The sequence below is a fragment of the Poecilia reticulata genome, chromosome 17 (assembly GCF_904066995.2).
Source record: "Poecilia reticulata chromosome 17, P_reticulata-male-v2, whole genome shotgun sequence".
Classification (NCBI taxonomy): Eukaryota; Metazoa; Chordata; class Actinopteri; order Cyprinodontiformes; family Poeciliidae; genus Poecilia; species Poecilia reticulata.
In genome coordinates, this window is record NC_088846.1 from 19,317,446 (window position 1) to 19,339,526 (window position 22,081).

General features: G+C 39.3%; 1 protein-coding gene across 6 annotated transcripts in view; it reads left to right on the forward strand.

The window, feature by feature from the left end:
• Window positions 1-15,139, forward strand: part of mib1 (MIB E3 ubiquitin protein ligase 1) — a 62,564-nt gene extending 47,425 nt beyond the window's left edge. Inside the window, exons 13-22 of one of the 6 annotated variants that reach the window (XM_081598877.1) lie at window positions 2,506-2,638; window positions 3,893-3,979; window positions 4,448-4,606; window positions 6,858-7,039; window positions 7,369-7,558; window positions 8,760-8,838; window positions 8,947-9,087; window positions 11,146-11,217; window positions 11,875-11,975; window positions 12,565-15,139. In XM_081598877.1, coding sequence (XP_081455003.1) covers window positions 2,506-2,638; window positions 3,893-3,979; window positions 4,448-4,606; window positions 6,858-7,039; window positions 7,369-7,558; window positions 8,760-8,838; window positions 8,947-9,087; window positions 11,146-11,217; window positions 11,875-11,975; window positions 12,565-12,705 — 1,285 coding nt within the window. In that variant the 3' untranslated portion in view covers window positions 12,706-15,139. The remainder of the gene's footprint in view (window positions 1-2,505; window positions 2,639-3,892; window positions 3,980-4,447; window positions 4,607-6,857; window positions 7,040-7,368; window positions 7,559-8,759; window positions 8,839-8,946; window positions 9,088-11,145; window positions 11,218-11,874; window positions 11,976-12,564) is intronic. The other 5 variants (XM_081598878.1, XM_081598880.1, XM_081598879.1 and 2 more) reach the window with 5 other exon arrangements.
• The last annotated feature ends 6,942 nt before the right edge of the window (window positions 15,140-22,081 follow it).

Here is a 22,081-nt window from a genome sequence, read left to right on the forward strand (position 1 = left end):
ACCTCATGGCCTCAGGCTGAAGCAGGAAGAGTAGGAAGAGATAAAGGATCAGGTGTAAAGAGATAAATGGCTTCACGTATTAAAACAAAACTGGCAGATAACTGAAACCAGTTTTGACTTGATTAGCATAAGAGTGTTCACATATATACTTCTCACTGCAGATAAATTAAGGTTTAAATCAAATTGACCCTGGAAGGATTTCTTCTTTCTTTTCCTCTGTTTAGAATATTGTATTTTTCTTTAGCACTAAATTGGGTCTTGCTTTCTTCAACAATGCTGATACTGTATAGAGTGACAGTTCAGCCTCCTCCAGTTTTTTTTTTTTCACATACCCTTTAAATGACCTTCAGTGCCACACCACTGCTTCTTCTCAACGGCACTGTTTAAACACTGGATATTTTCCCCTTCCCTAGCGTCTGTTTCTATTAGAGGAAGAGACCTGAGTGAATACAAATAAATCTTGTGTAATTACCATCGTGCCCTTCAGTGATGGACACTTGAGCGCACTGTCGAAGGAGGAGTGGAATTACTCTTACACTGAAGAAATGGGAGGGAGATGCCTGCTCTAAATCTGTTTTCCATATGGGTTGCTTGCTGTTAATCCAAACAGGCCTGTACCATGTTTGAGTTCCGCCTGCTGGCTCCCTTTTGAACATTGTGAGACAAATCTGACGGGTTCAAGCTAAGCTTTTTCAGTTGTTAGACCGATTCTGTCTCACCCTCTATTACTATATTTTGACCCCATACATTTAAAAATCTTCCTGGGGGAAAAAAAAGAGAGAAAATATAAGATTTGAGGAGTATAACTCTAGAAATCCGATTTCTTGAAGAAGTTGTTTGGGGTCCCACCAGACTATATTGAGACCAATGTTAGTTTATGTTTTAATCTATCTGAGTTGAAGTTGAAAACTTTTTTGTTGATTATCCAAATATATATTAAATCACTTCAAAGACGAAAAATAAATATTTTGGTGTTTATTTGTTAATGTCACTTAGATGATTGTTTAAAGGATACTACGCACACTAGCAAAATTGTTTTTTTTGTTTTTTTAAAGAATTTTTTGATGATTGGCTTGTTTTTTTTTTGTTTGTTTTTTTTGTGACGGATTACCAAAATACAATGGTCACTCGGTATTAGTTGGGCTTATCTGCAGATTTCAATACTGCCATCAGGTATCTTGATGAGTATCCAGTATCTGCCATCCACAAATACTTGAGGCCCCTTCTAAAGAAACACTAGTTCAAACACCAAATACACTCTAAACGAGGGAGAAACATGTAAAATTGACTTCTTTGATCTTTGGATGGTGTTATAATGTTAGTTCCTCATCAACCACATGCCCATGTATATATATCGTAAAGGAAATATCTGAAGTTAACGTACAGTAGTTACTTGATTGTGCTATAAAATGGCACTGTGTGCCTGGAAAATACATAAACCCGCCTTTACATATGCGATAATATGCAGAGCGGAAACCATCTTAGCACTTCAACAGACACTAATATATTCATCATAATAGTTTTTTCTCTGCCGGGAAACTACTGACTATGCATACTGACTATTAAAATTTTTTTTTTTGGCTGCTTCCATCTACTATGCGACATATTTCCCATTACTATTGTTGTCTAGAGCTGTTGTTAATTATGTTATAGAAATGACATAAACATTTGTTTTTATGTAAAAATACAATTTCATAGTGAAAATCTTGAGCCACTGACGCTCTTCTTTCATATTCTGGGTCTTCCCATCACTTTTGCACATGTGTCAGAATGAAGCTTGCGGGACCTAAACCAACAGATGGCAGTTTTGGTTTTGTTATTTAAAAATGTGAAAACAGATTAAAGTAACGTATTAAAGTAACGTATAGCTCTCGGACTTGATTTAAATAATGCTTGCTAAAGCAACTTCTAAAGCGGATTTGGTGTTTTTGTATCTGTGTGTGGAGATAAAGGGTGAACGAGACGAAGTGTGTTGGGAAATTTGTCAGTGAGGCTGGCGGTGGCTTCATACTTTTTGAACTTGAGCCAACCCTAAACATTTTACATTTGGACAAAGAACAACATCACTGTATTTATATTCAAATTTTTGTGATACAGCAATGCAAAAATGGTGCATAAATATGAAATGGAAAGACGCATGATATAAATGTTGCCCTCTTTTATTCCGAAACCTCTATTTGAAAAAAACATTTCTACCAATTACCATTAGAATTTTTCTTTTTTGGTAATTGTGAGCAATTTGAGTAATTACATTTTAGGATGTGTACATGAATAAATAATTTTCCAAGGCATTGTATATGGGAAATTTGACACAATTTGTAGCACATCAGATTGGAACCTCCCATCAAGAAAACACTTCAAGGTCTTTACATTTTCAGGATGTTTTTATTTTATTTTTTCATGTGCATCAAATCCCCAAGTCCAGCTCAGCACTTGTCTTATTTATTTGTCTACCTTTTTATTTTTTTATTTGTTAGTTTGCTTGATTATTTATTTGTTCTGCAGTGCCATGCGTGTGCTGCTGTCCAAACTGCCGAGGCCGTGGATCGTCGACGAGAAGAAGGACGACGGTTACACCGCTCTGCATCTGGCTGCTCTCAACAACCATGTGGAAGTGGCTGAGCTTCTGGTGCACCAGGTGCTAAACTCATTTTTAAACAAGCAACATTATCATGTATCCATGGCTGGTTTCTTTTTTTTTTTCTTACTGATGCCCATCAGATTCCTTTTGGTTTAATATCCATAAAAAGCAGAAAATACTGAATTTGAGCCCTAACGTGTCATTTTGATCCAATTTCAATTTGCAAACAAAAATTAGATTTAAAAAAAAATCTAAGTAGATCGCATCTGATATAGGCCACTGCCAAACACATCTAAACCCCTTCTGTTTAGACATTTCTGTTTAGAACTGGTATAAAACAGCATTGCAGCAGTAATTCAGCCTGCATCAGCCAAGCTTTAACTTCAGCCAACAAAAGACCATTGAACGCGGCCCATGCTGCTGTCCCTGCAGCCAGCAAGCTGTAGACCAGTTGAATCTTCTTTAACTGTTTTTTTTCTTTTTGTTTTTTTTTTATTGAATCCATAAGGTTCACTCGGCCTCCAGGGGTATCCTTTAGTGCTGCTCGGCCCTCATATCCTCCTTCACTTGCAATTATAGGTTCATGGTCTTCCTTTTTTTTTTTTTTTTTTCTCCCTTTAGAGATTGCAGGTTTAGCTCCCTAAAGGCTAACACATACAGGAGTTTACAGAAAAGTCACCTGATCAAGATAAAACTGGGTTAATGAGGATATGGTGCAAGGCGGAAATGTTGCTGCAACATCCCGATGCGTGAGCATTCACTGTGCAAGCTACCTTTCAGCAGGGGCAGCTTTTTCTCCCCCTCTAAGTTCCTGCAATGGGCTTGTTCGCAGTGATGGCTCAGCTTTCTATTCAGAAACTGCACCACACTTCTAGGTGCACTGCAGATTCCCAGTCAGTCTTGTTACGTTGGGATTTTACACGCCGCCTGATCACAGTAGTTATCTTTCCTCCACATCTCCACAGAGGATGCGTTTGCAGTTGGAAATGAAAATCACATGAAGCATTTTTCTTTTTTGTAGTATGCTGTTATTTATTTTTATTTTTTTCTATTTATTTATTTATTTTCTCCAGTCTTGCTGGTTGATACTTTGCTGGTCAGGATGACAGAAGGTGCTGTCATGGCTCACAAAACCAGACCAGTTGTTTCTCTTTTACTTGCTAAAATAATATTTCTTTGCATGATGGAAAATAAATCAGTTTTTGCTTTCTTTTTATCTAAAGTCTTCTCTTTTTTTACACACTGGTGACATATGTCCACATATCCAGATGGTATTATGCTTATATTCTTCTGTTTTTTCCCATCTCCCAGGGCAACGCCAGCTTAGACATTCAGAATGTTAACCAGCAGACGGCATTACACCTTGCAGTGGAGCGCCAGCACACTCAGATAGTTCGGGTTGGTATTTTATATTTCATTTCTTCTTCTTCTTCTCTTTCTCTCACTTCTTCTAATCTTTTAATGCCCCTCTTGTGCCACTAAGTGAACATGTTCTCTTCAGTTATCTGCTAGTTCCCTCCCCTATACACAAAAGGCAGTACAGCTACACGATTGCAGCCCTCTGTTTAATTTACACGGTTGGATGTCCTGCCTCAGAGGAGGGAAATGCTCTTCGAGGAAATGTGTAGTGTTGGATTAAGACTGCCATGTTGCCATCTTGTGGACTACAAACAAAAGTACACTCCTTAATTAGAGTGTAGAAAAAAAAGAAAAAAACCTGAAGCCCACTGTACATGGCAGCACTATAAATCAGTGTTGTGGCATTTGCACCGTAGCATAAAATAAAAATTATTCTGTGTTTGTTGCCTTATTCCGGCCCGGTTGTCTGTTGGGGTCATTCTTTGTTCATGTCTTCTCTGTTTCCAGCTGCTAGTGCGGGCAGAGGCTAAGCTTGACGTGCAGGACAAGGATGGGGACACACCGCTTCACGAGGCGCTGCGTCACCACACACTGTCCCAGTTGCGGCAGCTCCAGGATATGCAGGATGTCAGCAAAGTGGAGCCCTGGGAACCCTCCAAGAACACAGTACGTTCAGTTCCATTCTGAACTTTCCCTTTTCCAGTACTTCAAATGTGACAGTGTCATAAAACTTCACCGATTAAGACGTTTTCAGAAACACGTCTATAAAAGTACTTGATGGGAAGAGAACACGTTGAAGTACGTTGTGAAAGTTTTCATGTCCCTTGAACCTTTTAATATTTTATCACGTTACGTTGAGGGATCTCAAAATATTTTGTTGGAAATTGATTGGAAAGTAGATGGAATGCTACAAAAACAAAACAAGCAAAAAAAAAAAACCGTGAGGCTGGGCTGAAAGTTTACCTTCCGATTGGAGAGTGACCTCGAGCCACATGTAATGTTTTAAATGAAAAAAATATATATATTCATGACACACAGTTCATATCTGACTCCAATTGAGAATCTGTGCAAGTGTTTATAATTGCTCTTCAGACGCCACACACCCAATCTTCCCAACCTTGAGCTGTTTTGTCTCTATGTGCAGAGCTGGTAGAGGAATGTCCTAAAAGACACGCAGCTGCTGGAGCTGCAGAGAAAGGTGGTTTTACCAAGTTTTGACTTATGGGGACGCCTCACATTTTCATCTTTTTATTAGGAATAATTTTTTTTACATTTTTCATTCCCTTTTACACTTGCACACTATTTTTTGTTAGTGTTGTATCACCTAAACTAGAATAATTCATATTTATGGTTTTAAAGAGACAAAATGTGAAGAAAATGTTGAGGATTATAAATGCACTGAACATAAGACTATAGATCTGTATCGTAAAATTGGTGTAATAGATTTCATTTTTTAAATATTTGTAAAAACAATTGTAAATTTGAAGTTGGAGCGACCTGCATGCTTCCGCTCTGGGTTAGCTGCAGAAATAAATAAATGCAGCATTTTATTACCTAAAACACTGATGCAGAGTGCTCTAAATAAATGTTCTAAAACGAATATAGCACGTGTACATCTCCGGCCGAGCTGCATCTATAAAATTCATACTTGTGCCTTTAATATCCTGCTACCTGCCTTTTCCCATTTGGCGGCTCACTGAAGCAGCATGTCATTGTTTTTGGCATTTATCATCTGCTAGATTGTTTAGCATTGTCTTGTCACAGTTTTCCTCAGTTCACAAGCTTGGAATAAAATCAGTTTGTGGTTCGCCGTGAAGGATGACGACAGATCCCCGTTTAGTCAGGAAACTCACAGTCTCCATCACCCGCATCAGTGGACAGCTGAGTCTGCACCAGCCCATCATTCAGGTGGAAGCGCCGAGCAGTCAGTTGGCTCGCTGCTTCGCCTCCACCAGCCCGGATGAATCCTTTGAAGGGGCCAAAAGGGGGCATGTCAAACCCAAGCCCTCTCCATGTTAACGGCACATCATTAATCGCTGCTGGGGAGACTTTAAAGCCTCGAGTCAGCGACAGATTTTTCCTTACCTGTCACCTTCTGTCTCCCACCCACTCGCTTTTCCGCCTCCTCCGCGAGCCCCGCGTTCTGCCCTCGCCGGTTCTCCCTCAGGGGAGCGAAACAGATAGACAGCAGGCCTAATTTGAGAAATATGTAGTTGGGTCACACTCACGTACCCCTTCCCTCCCTTCAAGAGGAGAATTGAATTAGCTGGCCCGATGGCTCCATCAGCAGAGATGTAAAAGCTACTGGTTGAGGAGACTCAGACATGGAAGGTCGAAATTGGTTGTGATTGGGGGAGCTTTGCAGTTGAGCTGAATGAGTGAGGTGATGAGTTATGCAGGGAAGGGAGATGAGACAGGTCAATGTGGTTAAACTGTCGTGACATCTCTTTCTGATTAGCTTAATTGTATTGAAGTGATTGCCTCTATCACATGGAGTTTAGCTACATGAAAATCTATTATATACATAGATTTGTAAAAAATAGTTGCACTCCTTTATGTTTTTTTTAACATTATTTCATGCTTTAATCTCATATCTTGAAGAAAGGCACAGCATTATTCTGGCTCCACCATATTTCACTATGCATGTAGGCCCAAACGATGTTTTATCTGAAGAGTTGTTTTGTTTCATGTTTGTTTTTCTATCACATAAAATTCTAATAAAACGTACAAAATTATGTGGTTGTTTAAAAAAAAAAATATGAAGAGGTCAAAGTGGCACGAGGCGTGGTACTTGTTTTGCCTCCTTACTTACCCAGTGCTTCGAATGGCAGCATTCAGGTTAGTATCAGGATGCTCCTGAAAGCTGTTTGTGACTCAGATTTCATCTTTTCTTCTCTGTTTCTGTCGTCCTCTGCAGTTAATCATGGGCTTGGGCACCCAGGGAGCAGAGAAGAAGAGCGCAGCATCCATCGCCTGTTTCCTGGCAGCAAACGGTGCAGACCTGACCATTCGCAACAAAAAGGGCCAGTCCCCTCTGGACCTTTGTCCGGACCCCAGTCTCTGTAAGGCCTTGGCCAAATGTCACAAAGAGAAGAGTAGGTAAACATCCCAGGAGTTGGTTGACATTTTGGGAAACGCATTTAACGGCTTTCTTGCTGAGAACTCTACGAGAAGATCAATATCACTCTGGTCTGTACGGTAAATGTGACGTTATGCCCTGGAGAGTGTGTGGGCAGAACTTAATGTAAAGACTACGGAGAATATCTCAAAGTATCGACAGAGTTTTTATGCCTATTGAGTATGCAAACTTCATAAGAAGAAACAAAAAAAAAAAAGATTGATTAAATAAGGCATTGCTAATTAGCAGTTCCTCATCCACCCTTGTTTCCAATATCTTCCCATTAACTCGTGTGTTCTTAATGTTCCAGCGGTCAGGTGGACACCCGCAGCCCGTCTCTGAACAGCAACATCGAGTCTCTGGAGGAGTGCATGGTTTGCTCGGACATGAAGAGAGACACTCTGTTTGGGCCCTGCGGACACATCGCGACTTGCTCGCTCTGCTCGCCGCGTGTCAAGAAGTGTCTCATCTGTAAGGAGCAGGTTCAGTCCAGAACAAAGGTAAAATCTTAAACACCTCAGAGATTCTGGAGGCGCTGCTACAGAACAGTGATGAAACCCAGCTTGATATGTGAGAAGGAAGTATTCCACAGAAGTTGGCTGAAAAAAATTAATTCAGGGATTCAATTTGCCGGGAAGAAACACACATTGCTTTAAAATAATTTTACTAATCAAAAATGTGTTATGTTTATTCTTAGAGTCCCACAGGGATCTATTTTGGGACCAATTTAATTTTATGCACATACTTGTCAGCTACAGGTAACGCTGATCTTGAAAATATCTCCAAATTATTCAAATATGTTATCTAAACAATAATCAGTATGAATATTTTTTATCATATTTACATAAAAAATTTTTAATCCAGCTCTATTCTTTGCACCTGCAATAATTTACAAGTTTCATTCATTAGTGTGTAGACTTACAATATTATAAGCTGATTTAATCATATTCATTGTTTTCATAGGAAAATATATTGACATATTTATTAGGCCTTGTAGTGTAGTTTGGCTGCAGTTCTTCATAATTCTTAACTGTAGTTTGATTTGTCTACATCTTGTATAATGTAATGTTTCATAACCTCATACTTATAGTCTGTGTGCAAAATAAGTTCTGTAAAAAGCGTTGCATTAATATTAAGCCTTTTTCTTTTTTTTTTTATCTATTCCCGCCTCTATTTTTTTGTGTTTTTAAAATCCTCACCACGGCTTACATTTAAGAATATGTATCTGTGTTTTTTTTTATTATCGTTAAAATTATTTGTTGGTCATTTTTACCTTTATTAGTTTAGTAGAAAATTGTAAGCAATCATCATCAGCTACTGCTGTTTTAATAAACAAAGTGAATTTTGGACAGGGAGGGGGAATCCAGCAGTGGAACATTTTTATTGAAATTCAACACCCATTCAAAAAATTTTAAGCACTTGGAAAATGTCCTTTGAGTGAAACTTAAGTACTTTTTGGGGTTGAGTTGTGGATGAGCGTCTCTTTATGCCTTACTGCTTTATACTCTTTTTGTTTAATTAAAAGTTAACTGGGGTAAGTATGTTTGTATTTTTTTTCCCTTTATTTTTAATCATGCGATAAAAGTGTCTCTCAACACATTTTGTCAAGAGACAAAACAGCCCCCTTCTAAAACAGCCATATCTTTAGAAAAATGGATGACTAAGACTAAACGAGCCTGTGTGTTATACGTCCCTCTGCAGATTGAGGAGTGCGTAGTTTGCTCTGACAAAAAGGCCGCTGTGCTGTTCCAGCCCTGTGGTCACATGTGCGCTTGTGAGAGTAAGTCAACACACACACATTACATCACAATAGCCTTGATCTTGACAACTGCCGCCCATATTTGCGCCAACCTTCGGATGTGAACACGCACATGCCTGTTCTCCGCAGACTGTGCCAGCCTCATGAAGAAGTGCGTACAGTGCCGGGCTGTGGTGGAACGCCGCACCCCCTTCGTTCTCTGCTGCGGAGGGAAAGGTATGGAGGATGATGCCGCTGATCATGATGATGATGATGATGATGATGACCTTAGTGAGTGAATCTTCCAAGTGTTCCCTTTTAATCCATCCATTTTTACATTTCAATCCTTTTCTTATTTCTTCATTCTTTTCTAAATCATTTTGTTTAGTAATTTTGAATTTATTACTGTTTCTGACATTTAGTTGACATTACTTTCATGATGTTTTTTTTTTCATTCTAGTTTAGACACTGATAACTAAACTGAGATCAATTAGACGTATTTACAAACTAGCAGCACTATTAAATCTGCATGTTTTCATCACTGCAATCATTCTAAATGCTTATTTCTATATATTAACTTATGTGACCTAGATGGGAGAATGTTCTCTAAAGCTTTGCTGCCTTGACTAAAATCTACCAGATTGATCCCTGAAACACAAAATCTTATTTTCAAAAGTATACATACATTCATCCTTGACATGAATGCCATTAATTTTAAGCTTTATTTGAACTTTCCCGGGTTGATGGATGTTACAATTTCAAATACTTTTAAAGTACACACACACAAAAAAAAACCTTGAATAAATTCAAATTGGTTGTGAATTTTTTCTAATCTACAAAAAGTCAAAATGAGAAATGCAGGCTCAAAAATATACACAAAAGTGGATGAAGACTCTTCTGCTTTTTATGATCATTATCAAGCTTCAGGAATATTTCTGCAGGGGTATTTCACTGCCATTATTAGTGGCAGTATTTAAATCAGTTGGGTTCTTACCTCAGATCTGGTTTAAAGTTTCAATATCGATGAGATCGGGGTCATTCCCGGCGTTCCCTTAGCTTGCTTTATCCATTTAAAATCAGTTTTAAAGTTTTTTAAGTACGTCTGCTACTTTTACCTGCATCCCTACTCTAACACCTAAATCAAATGACCGAATTATCTCCTCACAATGTCATGAAGTTCTGCGGAGGCCTGGTAACTAAAAACTCTCCTAATCTAAAATACACTTGACCAGTTCACCAAGAATATTAAACATTCAACCATGTGCAGCAAGAAGCTCCTTTATGGCTGTAAAACGTGTGGTGGAGGAACAACTTCCTAGAGGGCATTTAGCAAAAATATTAATAAAGTGTTTTTTATCGTTTTGGGACTGTGTAGTTTATTGAAAATCCACCATAAATTAAATATATATGCACCCAGTTATTTTTATTTTTTTAATGCTGTTGGATTTTTATTAAAATTGTTCCATCCAGAAAAAAAAAAAATTAACATGTACCATTAAGAGTCCCAAATCATTTATACACTTAATGAACTGCATGTGAACTTCTAAAGCTTTATTTTAAAATTAAATAAAACTTAATTTAACAGAGAAGCAATCAATAGCTGTTAATAGTTTTAATTACTTAAAAGTATAACCAGTGACATTGTTGTAAAATGCAGTGACCTAAAAAAAAGTTAGTAAATAAAAACTCCTTTTAGTAAGTTTTCTTAATTAGATAAGGAGAAATTAGGTGAAATTAGTCCTAAAGTTTCTTTATTTTACATTTAATCATCTTATCTTTGTTTGATCCTAAGTTGTTATAGAAACCATCTATGACTTCATTTAATTTTCGGGAATTTATTTTGGTGCTTCTCACTATTGGGTGTTTTTCATGTTTTATGTTGAGATAAAAGGGAAACTATTTCCACGTTCACCCTATTTGCATCTCACTCTCTGCAGCTGGTTTAAAGGCAGCCTTGATCAGCTATACAAACCCAAATGCACATACACTCATGCAAGGGGCAGCATCCAATGCTTCGAATCCTAAACAAACTGCGCCATGAATTACTTCCTAAAATTCACACCTACCTCCCTTTTAACTTATTCAGACAGTTTTTTTTTTGTTTTGTTTTGTTTGTTTTTTTTTCTTTTAACATCCAAATCAGTTATAAGCATCGGCTGATTGCAAAAAGTATATAAATATGCTGCTATAATCTACATTTTTCATTTCTCTCTGTGGTAGCTGCTTCCAACTTTCTGGTTTCCTCTTCAAACCCTGTCTCCTTTAGAGGCTGTAGTTAACAGTAACCAGTTGACAGTTGAGCTGGTGAGGGCAGCTCCTGCTATAACAATGTTGACTGGTTATTTCCAGCAGGGAGCTCTAACACTATGGCAGGGGGATCCCAGGATCTTCTCCAGCCCAACAATCTGGCATTAAGTTGGTGTAAGTATACCTCCCTGAGCCCCCCTCCCCATCCACCACCTCAACAGTGCTGCCCTGGCCCATCTCCCCTTCTCTTGACCCCATTCCCTTTTTTCAGTGCCGCATACTAGTGCACACATTTAACAGGTGATTATGCCCATACGATGTATATCACTCTGGAGTTCATTGTTTCTGGCAGATTCTGGAATTTAAGTTCCCAAAAGTGTAGGTGAAATTGCTCAAATAATGTTATATGCGTTTTTCACAATCGTATCGCGGAAAGTGCGATTATAAATTTGCCTCCTGATGATTTGTGTTGTACCAGGTGATCATTTCGGTCGTTTCCTTATATGGGTTACTGAGGTGGAACGGTTAGAAAGTGTGCCAAAACACTGAGCCAGAAGGGATCTGCCAAACAATAAAAACCCAAAATGCATGTGTTTCCTGCTTGTTTATGGAACTCTGGCTTTCATATATAACTCGCTGCCAAGATCATGTCAGAATGGCAATGCTGCTGCAGCCATATTTCTTTGTTTTTTTTTATTGGCAGTAAAGTTTATAGGTGTAGGGTAAAATCCAAGGTGGCCCCTAGCCTTAACTAATGTGCTTAGTCCTTTGACTCCCCCCCCTCCCCCCCACGTCTCAACGTGTTTTCATGTTCATTTTCTATTCGAACAGCGAGTGGAAACATCCCAGCCCTGCAGAGGGATAAAGATAACACTAACGTAAACGCTGATGTGCAAAAGCTACAGCAACAGCTTCAAGACATCAAGGAACAGGTGAGAACAAAAACATGACGTGGATAATTAACTTTACAATAAAAAACGAAACTGCAGCCCACATGCTGTAAAATTTCCCCTGGGCTCACAGAGCCTTCTAAAAATATCCATGCCCTTTGATCTTTGTTTTCCCTGTAAAAAGTGTTTTTGTGCAAACCACATCCTTGTCTATTTGAACAAACGTACGTGTGGACCGAATCCATATTAATACCTTAAAAAATGTCTTTCGATTCTTTTTGAGGATATTAAAACACATAAAAACTTGTTTTAGGTGTTTAGTTGTCTGTTCTTTGGCTAATGCTGAGCAGCTTACTACTTAATAGTTTTTTTTATGACTTAATACATTAGGATTATTGTCCCACTGCTATATTATGGATTTTTATTAGAAAGAACTAAATGCTTTAAAAAAAGTTTGCTGTTGACTTTTCTTTGAGTATTTTCCAAATATTTGTGAGAGTTGGAGATGCATCACCATGACAACCCTAGTAAAGGTTATGAACACTTTTGTGAGTCATTTTATGTCCTTACTTGAATTAGGCCGTAAAATGATCCCAGCATAACAATAAACGCAGATATCTCCTTCCTCCAGACGATGTGTCCGGTGTGTCTGGACCGACTGAAGAACATGATCTTCATGTGCGGCCACGGCACCTGCCAACTCTGCGGAGACCGAATGAGCGAGTGCCCAATCTGCCGCAAAGCCATCGAGCGCCGTATCCTCCTCTACTAGGTCTCCTCTTCCTCCTTTTTAACAACGACAACTCCCACAAACGGCGCATCCACACCAGCTGCTGCCGAGTCAGCCAGCCACGTCTTAACTCTTCTTCACAAATGCTGTTTGTTGATTTGACTGTGTTCAGATGGAACTTCTGTTACAAAGATAAAAACGTATGAACTGATCAGTCTGGCTGTTATTGTCTTTGTCTTTAGTGCAGCCGGCCAGACGCTTATCCTGCAGGAATCATATTCTTCTTCCACTGTCTTCTCTTCCACGTAGTTTTCTGTGTTTTTTTTTTTTTTTCTTCTTGGTTTTTATTATGTTCAAATGACTGAAGTTCAGGTTCAGCTGAATCCTCCTCTGCATTTTTCCAAAGACCAACTTAGGCTAAATTCAGAGCCGTTGACAAGAGGAGATTTGTCTTTTTGCTTTTTGGCGTAAAGTTCTCATGCATGCGTCACAGTCTGTGACAGCTGCCGTCAAGTTTGACTGTATTTTTTAAATCTTTATGCAAATGTATTGTTATCAGAAGCTCCAGATTTGGACTTAATTTTTTCATGACAGTATGAAAAGTTCGAGACAAGTTGTTCTGTCGGTCTTTCAGCTGGATTTGATGCTTTATACCCCGACTGTCCTCCCAGCAGGAGACCAAATGGTTGGCAGTTTTGCACTAGAAAATCTGAAAAGAACCTGTAGGTCCACTTCAGCTCAGTGACAGAACAGAACGTGGACATTTTAATCTGACCGCCTGCAGGTAGCACACTACACCCTGACCTTTGTTTACCGAGCTGTAACGACGACGGTGTAGCAACGCACTTTCGAGTTTTGCTTTGTGGACTTAAACACACCGACCTATTCAGCTTTCTGTCCTGTGAGCAGCAGTGTTGTAACCGTCTTGCACACAAATGTGACGCAAACGTATCTGGAGACCAAGCACCCTGACGTAACTCCGTGTTAAACTGTTGAAATTCTAGTGAGCACTGCTGTTTTAGCATTCGACGAGTCAGTGCCGTCTGCTGCCAGACGTCTTCATCACAATACGAGTGTGTCTCAGTAAAATAGAAGATCTTTGGCAAGTAAATTCCTAACACTAAATCCATTAAGAAAAAAGTCGAACTTGAATGATGTCATTTATTACACAGAGTGATACATTTTTAAGTGTTAATTATAATAATTAGAACCTCAACCAATTTGAAACCCAAAATTCAGTGTTTTGCAAAATTTTAATGTTTAAATTTCCACAAAAGAGTTTTCATCACCTATAAGCCATATTAATGAAAACGGACAGAAATAACACTCTGTTACATGTTTAACATTTTTCTGCAAGAGTTTTCCCTTCCACTCAACTTCCCATTAATGGAGCTTGCATGCAGCACTAAACAGCATGTTTCTTTGTTTTCACTTTTGAAGAATCTCACTGCTGTCTTTAACCTGACTGTGCTGGCCACCACGTTGTTGTTTAATTAGTTGCATTCAAATCACTTAAAAATCTTTTGATTTTCATTAGCTGAAAGCCATAGTCATCAAAATTATAAGACATCAAACATATCACATTGAGTGCAACGGATATAGAAACTTTTTTTAATTTTAGAATTATTGAAATAGATCCATTTCTCATAGATATTCTCATTTACTGAGATGCACCCGCATGTATGGGAATTAGGTTTTCTTGATCTAAAATACATTTTTAAAAAAAGATTTATTTAAACGTTTTCCCTTCAGAGTCGACATTTATTAAGCATAGAGAGAACAATCTATAAGAAAGTGTAGAATAATTTATTTTGTATGTTTGCCCTAACATTAGGATTTTGTAGGTGTCACTGCCTTCTGACTATGTAGCCTCAAAGTCTCAGACATTCTGCTTTGATATTCATGTTGAAATATGTGATGTACTTTTGTTGACAATAGTTTTGTAGCAGTTAACGGTATAAGTGTTTTTTTTTTTTTTTCGTTTTTTTTCCTGAAGTAGGTCTGTGTAAGCTCATTTGTGTCATGGGAAAATAAAATGCATTTGTGTTAAAGGTGTGAAGCGACTTTTCCACAGCGTTTTAATCTGGAGTCAGAACTCGGCTCACTGGCTTCCTCTGAAATGTGGAAAATTTGCAACCGCAAACGAGCTTTTTGGCTTGTTAGGACTCAAAGCAATTATTTTATTTTATTTTTTCCTTTTTTCCTTGGCTATGATGAAACTTTAAGCTAGGAGCACTAATATGCTTTATTGTAGTATTTGTCATATTATGGTTGTTATAAAAACATTTTTACATTTATTTTCGAGCTGTCCTGTTGGTCATGTATCGGTAGTGTTATCTTTGGCATGAATGTTTGACATATGCAGTACGACTTGTACCACTGGAAAAAAATAAAAAGAAACATTCAGTTTGTATTGCGATCAAGTGCTTTTAAAACAACCATACTGCAGAAATAAAGTCCTAAATGAACCACGTGACATTAAAAGTGCATTTTATTTATTTTTTTTCCACTCCCTCCCCGCGAATCCTTCCACTGCTGTGGCTTTTGTCAGCTTGCGTTTTTTTGTTTTTTGTTTGTTTTTTTCAAGTCGAGCTCAGATGTCAGCAAGAAAATTAGCATTTTGTTGCTTTTCTCCTGCTGTGCTGCGTCTGGCTCTCAGAGGAGACGTGGTGGCAGGGAGGAGAGGTGTGGGGTAATTGAAAACACTGACGCCTAATGATGACTTGGCACCAGCGTGTGATAGGTCAGCTCTGCTCCACGGAGAGAGAAAGGAGGAAAAACACCAAACTGCATGAGAGAGGATAAAAAAAAAAAAAACATCTTTCTTGGTTAACAGGATGACAGGAGACCTCGCACAATTACGAGCAAAGGTCATTCATGTTGCAGCTCGTTGACTGCTCCATTCATAACGTGGAAGGATCTGGCAGGCAGCAGCAATGTGCAGCTGCTCAAAGCACATTTGTTATACTCAACCTGTTCTCGGCACATGTAGAGCAAAAATGACAACTTGTTCCACCGCATTGAGCCTCTGTGGCGCTGATTTAAGCTTCGACAGCCTGCTGAAAGCCCCCAGACATGGCAGGTGCTACTTAAGCAAAGTTGCTATCTGCAGCAGATAAAAAAGGTAAAGTAAAACAATATTTTGTGCATTCAGCGTTTTGGTTTTCGATGTCTTCATTGTCCATGCCTTTTTATCCCTTCAGGGCTGCTGGTGTTTGTCCCCATTGATCAAACTGTGAGGTTCACCCTGAACTGGTAGACACGCACAGAGACATTCGAATCTCAGTGAAGTTTCAGAGGGTCAGATTGACGGAGGGAGCAGTCTTAGTGGACTGCAGGAGGAAGGAAGAGCACCCGGAGAGAACCCATGCATACACCTCAATTTATTGTCTAAGAATTGTATCCTTTGCACTTCTTTTTATTCTTTTTTTCCTCATGCCTAATATCCTTTCCTCCTGTCTTCCTGTCATTTCCTCTGTTGTTTACCACCTTCTCTCCTTCCTTGTCTTTCATCAACTCCTTTCTGAATTCCTTCTTCATTTTGTTGTTTTCTTCTTTGTGTTCACTTCTCTTTCCTTCCAGTCTTCCTTGTCTCCTTCCTCATTTCTTCATCTTTCCTTCTTGCCACCCTTATGTTCTTGCTTTCTTGGTTCCTTCTCCTTTATTTCATTCCTTGTCGTCTTTTATGTGCTCTTCCTTTTTTTCCTTGCTTTTGTCTTCCCCGTGTAATTTCCCCTACCTCGTACTTTCACTTTCATTCCTTACATCTTTCTGTCCTTTCTTGCTTGCTTTCTTATTTTTCCTCTATCCAGCCTTGTTTTCTTCCTTCTGTCTTTCCAAACTTTGTAGACGGACCTCAAGGAAGTCGTAAAGTGTCAAATTGTGGTGAGTGTGTGACATTTGAATACGTTTGTTCTCATCGAGTCTGTAAAAACAACGGAGTGGCCGGTCAGCTAATTGATGGAGCAGGCAGCTCGTGCGTCGTCCTCTGATGGTCTGCAGACTCATGCTGCCACGCTGACCGAGTGTCAGGCTGCCGGAGACGCTGCTATCTCCCCTTCTGTCCTGATCCTGGGGAGCATCCCTGACCACTTCACCCAGCGGTTTCAGCTGCTCCAGACCTGCCATGTTTGCTGACTAAACTGCAGGGGCCTTTGCATTCACACCAAGAGAAGGTTAGCTAATCCACTCGCTGCCCACCTCCCCCGAGTGGGAGTGATGGTGCCTCAGCTCGGCGACACGTAACGATGAATTGGAGCCCCTGGAGAGGAGAGGAGCCGAGGACAGGCAGGAGGGTGACCTACCTCTGGTCTGGACTGTGATCGCTGAGAAGGCCATCTGTGTTTGGGCTCTGCATGCTGCAGGGCAAAGAAATCTGTCCAGTTCTCTCATTTGCTCTTTACTCGTCACTCAGGAGTTGATATTCTGTCATCATCAGGAGGAATGCTATATATGTTTGGGGCTTTCAATGATTTATTCAAGTCGTTCTATTTCCAGGATGAAATAATGAAACTCCACACAACTTGAATGAAATTTAAAATCCTGCCTCGATGCAAAGATTTTAATTTATTTTTGGATTATTTTTTGTCTAATCCATTCAAGGTCAAATTTATGCAGATAAATGTCAGTTGCACAGAAAGTTCTCACTTCATTAGCCATCAACAATGTCCTGATCTAATTCTGGCTGGATATCCAACCACTCTTCTTATCAGACATGATGGTGGTCATTCAGATTGATTTGTTTCCTGCCACAGGCCGGGATTATTAGCAAGCTCTTTAAAATTTTAGAAAGGCTTATGGGTCGACTGATTCAGAAACTTGATGTTAACCTGGTCTATCCGCTCCAGAACCTTTTCAGTGCCTGTTTGAGAACATTATCCACTTGAAATAACATTAAACTGTGTCCAAGTTTTACTTCCGTGACCCAAACTGTTTACAATGGAAGGAAAACGGTCAGAATGATTAGAAACAGGGAGGCCAACGCCAATCATTAACTGACTCCAGAGGTTTCGAACTTCAGTGTGAACTGAGAGGTTTGCTAGCAAAGAAGGAAGCAACTGACCAGATGTTACCAGATGTTTTCTGTCTTTTATAGTCTGAAGAGCCGGAGACAAGAATTGTTATTTTAAAGTGTGGAAGGAGAACTTTTAAAATCTAAGAACACTATGCCATCTGTCAAGCATGGTAGTGGCAGCATCATGCTGAGGGCTCTGGTTTGCCGCCAGTTGTCAGGATCGTCACTATTTAGATGGCACATTCAAAACAGTGCAGCTGTTTCAAATGTGTTTAAAAAGAATCATTTAAAAAGATGGTGCTGTTGAGCAAAGTGCCTTACATGCCAGATTAGTGACAAACAGCAGCCCATTAAAAATGGACTCTTTTGTCTAAAAAATGAATTCAATTGATGGTATTCTATTGAGAATACTCTGCCTGCCCCAAAAAAGTCTCCACCTGAATTTAACAAAGTAAATGTGAGATTCCTGCTGGATAGTTACTACATGGACAACTGTTTTCCAGTTGGAAACAAGTTGCTTAACCTCAGCTGATGCAACGAGGAGCTCATCATTTCTTTTAATAAGAAGCTACACATGGAAAGATACATCCTGTGTGTGTTTTTTTTAAAGAAGTTAGTCTGTTTAAAAAGTGTCAAATCATTGGCACTGAGCACAGAAGACAGGAGATGCAGAAAATACTAAAACTGGCTTGAGAACTGTTCACTGCGTTATTAAAAACTGCAGTCAGAGTGGAATGGGAAAAATCTTAGATGGTCTAATCGGTGATCACTGAAGTGTTTAGTGGTACAATTTGAAGAGAGCAACAGAAAAATGCAGGGCTATGTGAAAGTAAGAGCATTTCCACACACAATGTGAAGGAGAGAACAGTGTAGCCATAAGAAAACCACTAATCATTTTTTTCCTATACGATTCACTAATGATATTTATTGGGGTGTATGTATATTTCAGTGTGCGTTCACAGACAACTCAAATTTTCAGCTTTTTTTTTTTTTTTTTTTTTTAAATCACTCACGTTGTTTGCCATGTGATGAAAAAACACACACAAAAAAACAGAATTAAAAGCCCAAGATTATTATGATATTCATACCCATGATGAGTGTACTTCAACTTCTGACTTGCAGTCTTTAGCTGAAGCATGATGCAGGCAGCAGTTGGTGTACTGTGTCTATATGAGAGTTGACCTGCAGGGCTCAGAGCACATCACAAGGTGGCAGCACACCCAGTGACTAAATGGACCTCAGGCCGCTGCAGGACAGCAGAATTTACTCACCATTATTAATTTACAGGCTAATCTAGACTTCATTTAAAAGAGCCAGGCTCTATTTAAAAAAAAAAACTTTAGAAGATAACTAAAGGCGTATTTTACATTGTCTTTGAAAAGAGCAGCTTCTTTTAACCGCTTTGCTACGTTCCTTTTGAAACAACCGTCCTAAACCTGCATGAGGTTAAGGGGAGATTTAAGTTGCTGCAGATGATATGCGTTTCCCCAGAGAGTTCATATTGATTAATTAGCTCCCCTGTGAGAAATTTATTTTGATCCTGACACAATTATAAACAACATTGTTTCTGCTGTAAACCTCAATATTTATGATGTCAGTGTTTTTCCAGCACCTGGAGGTGCAGGGATCAGTTCTTCCATGATTCAGTCTGACCACAGAGATCAGGGAAGACGTGTTCGGATTCTTTAGAGCCGTCTGCTGCTCTGGCCACTCGGGGCCCTTTCTGTTTATCCTGCCTCGTTGGAAGAATTGATCCCTGACGGTCTGAAGGTCCCATCCTCCTCCCCTCTGCTCTGCCTCGTCTTCTTTCTCTCTCATGTTGTCCAGTTCAGAAGTCTGGTTGAATTTATTGTCTCAGTTTATGATCAGGATGAGAGCAAAGTGCACTCTGCCTGTCTGGACAAACTCTTCGAGTACCAGAAAAGAAGGGAGGGGTCTTGAGCTACGGCCTCGCTTCTGGGGCCGTTTCTCTAGAAACTAAATGTTAATTTCAGTTGTACTAACAGGAGTGGGTGTTTACCTACTGAGGTTATGTGATTGTGTGTGTGTGTGTGCGTGTGCATGTGTGTGTGTGTGTGTTTATCAGTGTCTTGTCACAGCTCAGTCATCACCAGTGATACTGAATCTAATATGGATGTTATTTTTTTTTCTTTTCCATCTGTGAGTTGACTTGCGATCAACAGCCGCACCTCGTCGTGTAAAGCCATAAACTCACTAATCCTCTCCCAGAGATCCCTGTTTGAAACCTGTAGGACCCTGACACGCTGATTGCTTTATTGATATTGATCTGGGCAAAGTGTCAAACCACTCAGCTTATTTTTATTTATGCATGCAGAGAGAAAAACAGGATGAAAACACACCGGCAAACTACTGACACTCACCACAGATGAAAAGGTTGCTATAAGAAGTTTAAATTCGTTCATGTAAAAATCACTACTTTCTTAAAATCTAGTCTGTGTTAAATTATCATGAAACCATGCTAAGCCAAAATAGGAAATGTGTGGAGTCAGGAAGTCATACATTAGGTCACTTCATTATCTGCTGTCCACTGTTCGAGAGTAATCTGACTCCATCATAAATGCTTTGCTTGCATTACTTTCTGCAATGTGACCCATCAGTTGACCAACTCATGTAATTCAGATTTAAATGAATCAAATTAACTTTAGGGATTGCGCCACACTTTATTATTATTATTTTTCCTAATTGCCCCCCACTAAATATTCTGTGGATTTTGTCCTTATAGCCGCACACCAACATGTGCCCTCCTTATCATCCGGGCTCGATTGGAGACTGGAGCCACATTTACAGTGCAAATGTTATCATTCCGATGACACTTTAAACAGTCTTTATCAATATATAGTCATTCAAGGTTTATGAGCTTTGATAAAATGCCACTAACAAGCAGAGTCATTGCAATGTGCAAACCTGCAGACGTAATTTTAAATTTAAGTCATTCCCGTTTTCCGAAAGCAGTGGAAACGTTTCAGCGAGTTAGGAACTGGGTAGGTTTTCCAAACACAGCAGGCTCGGGTTGAGAAGCATTGATTTTCCCACTCAGGATGAGCAGCTTTAAAGGGCAAACTACAGTGTGAGTCTGGCAGAACCTTATCACTCGATTATCTTTAAAACAGTGGGTTATCATAATTGCTTACTTAATAATTCTATAAAACCGTGTTGCTGTAACCTTTGCCTGAACAGTAAAACTCGTTTGATGCTGAGACTGAAAAAAAAATTTCTGATGAGGTTAGAAATTCTGCAACCTAATGACTGGATAATAATTACAGTGCAGAAATTCACACTCCCTGGAACTTTTTCCATTTTGTCATTTCACAACTACAAACGTCTGTGTACTATACTGGGATGTTCTGTGACAAATAAGCAAAAAGTAGCAACAGGGATTCTGGTTTTCAAGATACGTATTCAGCCTCTTTTGCCCCTAAATAAAATCAAAATGCAACAAATTATCTTCAGGAGACAACCTAAACTTATTGGTTAGTAGAGTCTGTGTGGAGTTGAATCCAAATGTACATCCAGCTGTTCTGTGAAGACCTCAGGGGTTTTAGCAAGAGGACATAGACGGCAACATGAAGGCCAAGGATCACAGCCGACAGATCAGGATTAAAGTTGCTGGGACGTTTAAACCAGAATTAGGTTATAAAAAGTTTTTAAGATTTCATTGGGAATTCATCTTCTGAAAACGAAAAAGTGTGTGTCTTAACATTCTGACCACCCAAACTGACAGGTCAGGCAAGAAGGGCCGTTAATCAGAGAAGCAGCCAAGAGTTTCATAGTAACTCTGGAGGAGCTGCAGTGATCCATAGCTCAGGCGGGGGAGCATGTGGCATTTGTTATATAATAGTTGTTGGACACACATGAAAGAAGACCTTTCTGCCAAGATGGTGCATTAAGATCAAGCTGCAAAAAAAAACCAAAAAAAAAACCAATTTTATGACAATTATCCTGTTTGTGTGAAGCTTTAAGTCATGAACTTCACAAACCTGGTGTTTGCTGACAGAGTGGAAAGAAGTCAGTCCCCGTTGAATGAAAGCCCTCAGAAATGTGTAAGAAGGTGCTCTAGTAAGACTAACCTGCACAGTATTCCCAACCATGGTAGGGGCAGTGTCATGCTGTGGGGAGGCTTCTCTTCAGTAGGAATGGGACAGACTGTCAGGAAGAAAATTTAGTGGAAAATATTCAAAACTGAAGGGAAAGTATGACAACCTTGAACATAAAGCAAGAGCTAAACCAAAGCACTTTAATGTGTCAGAGTGGTCTAGTCAAAGACCAAACCACTAAATTCTATTGAGACTCGTTGGGACGACATCCACTCTTTAATCTGCTCTGACTGAGGTTGAGCTTTTTTGAAAAGAAGAATGAACAAACCTTTTGGTATCTAGGTGTCCA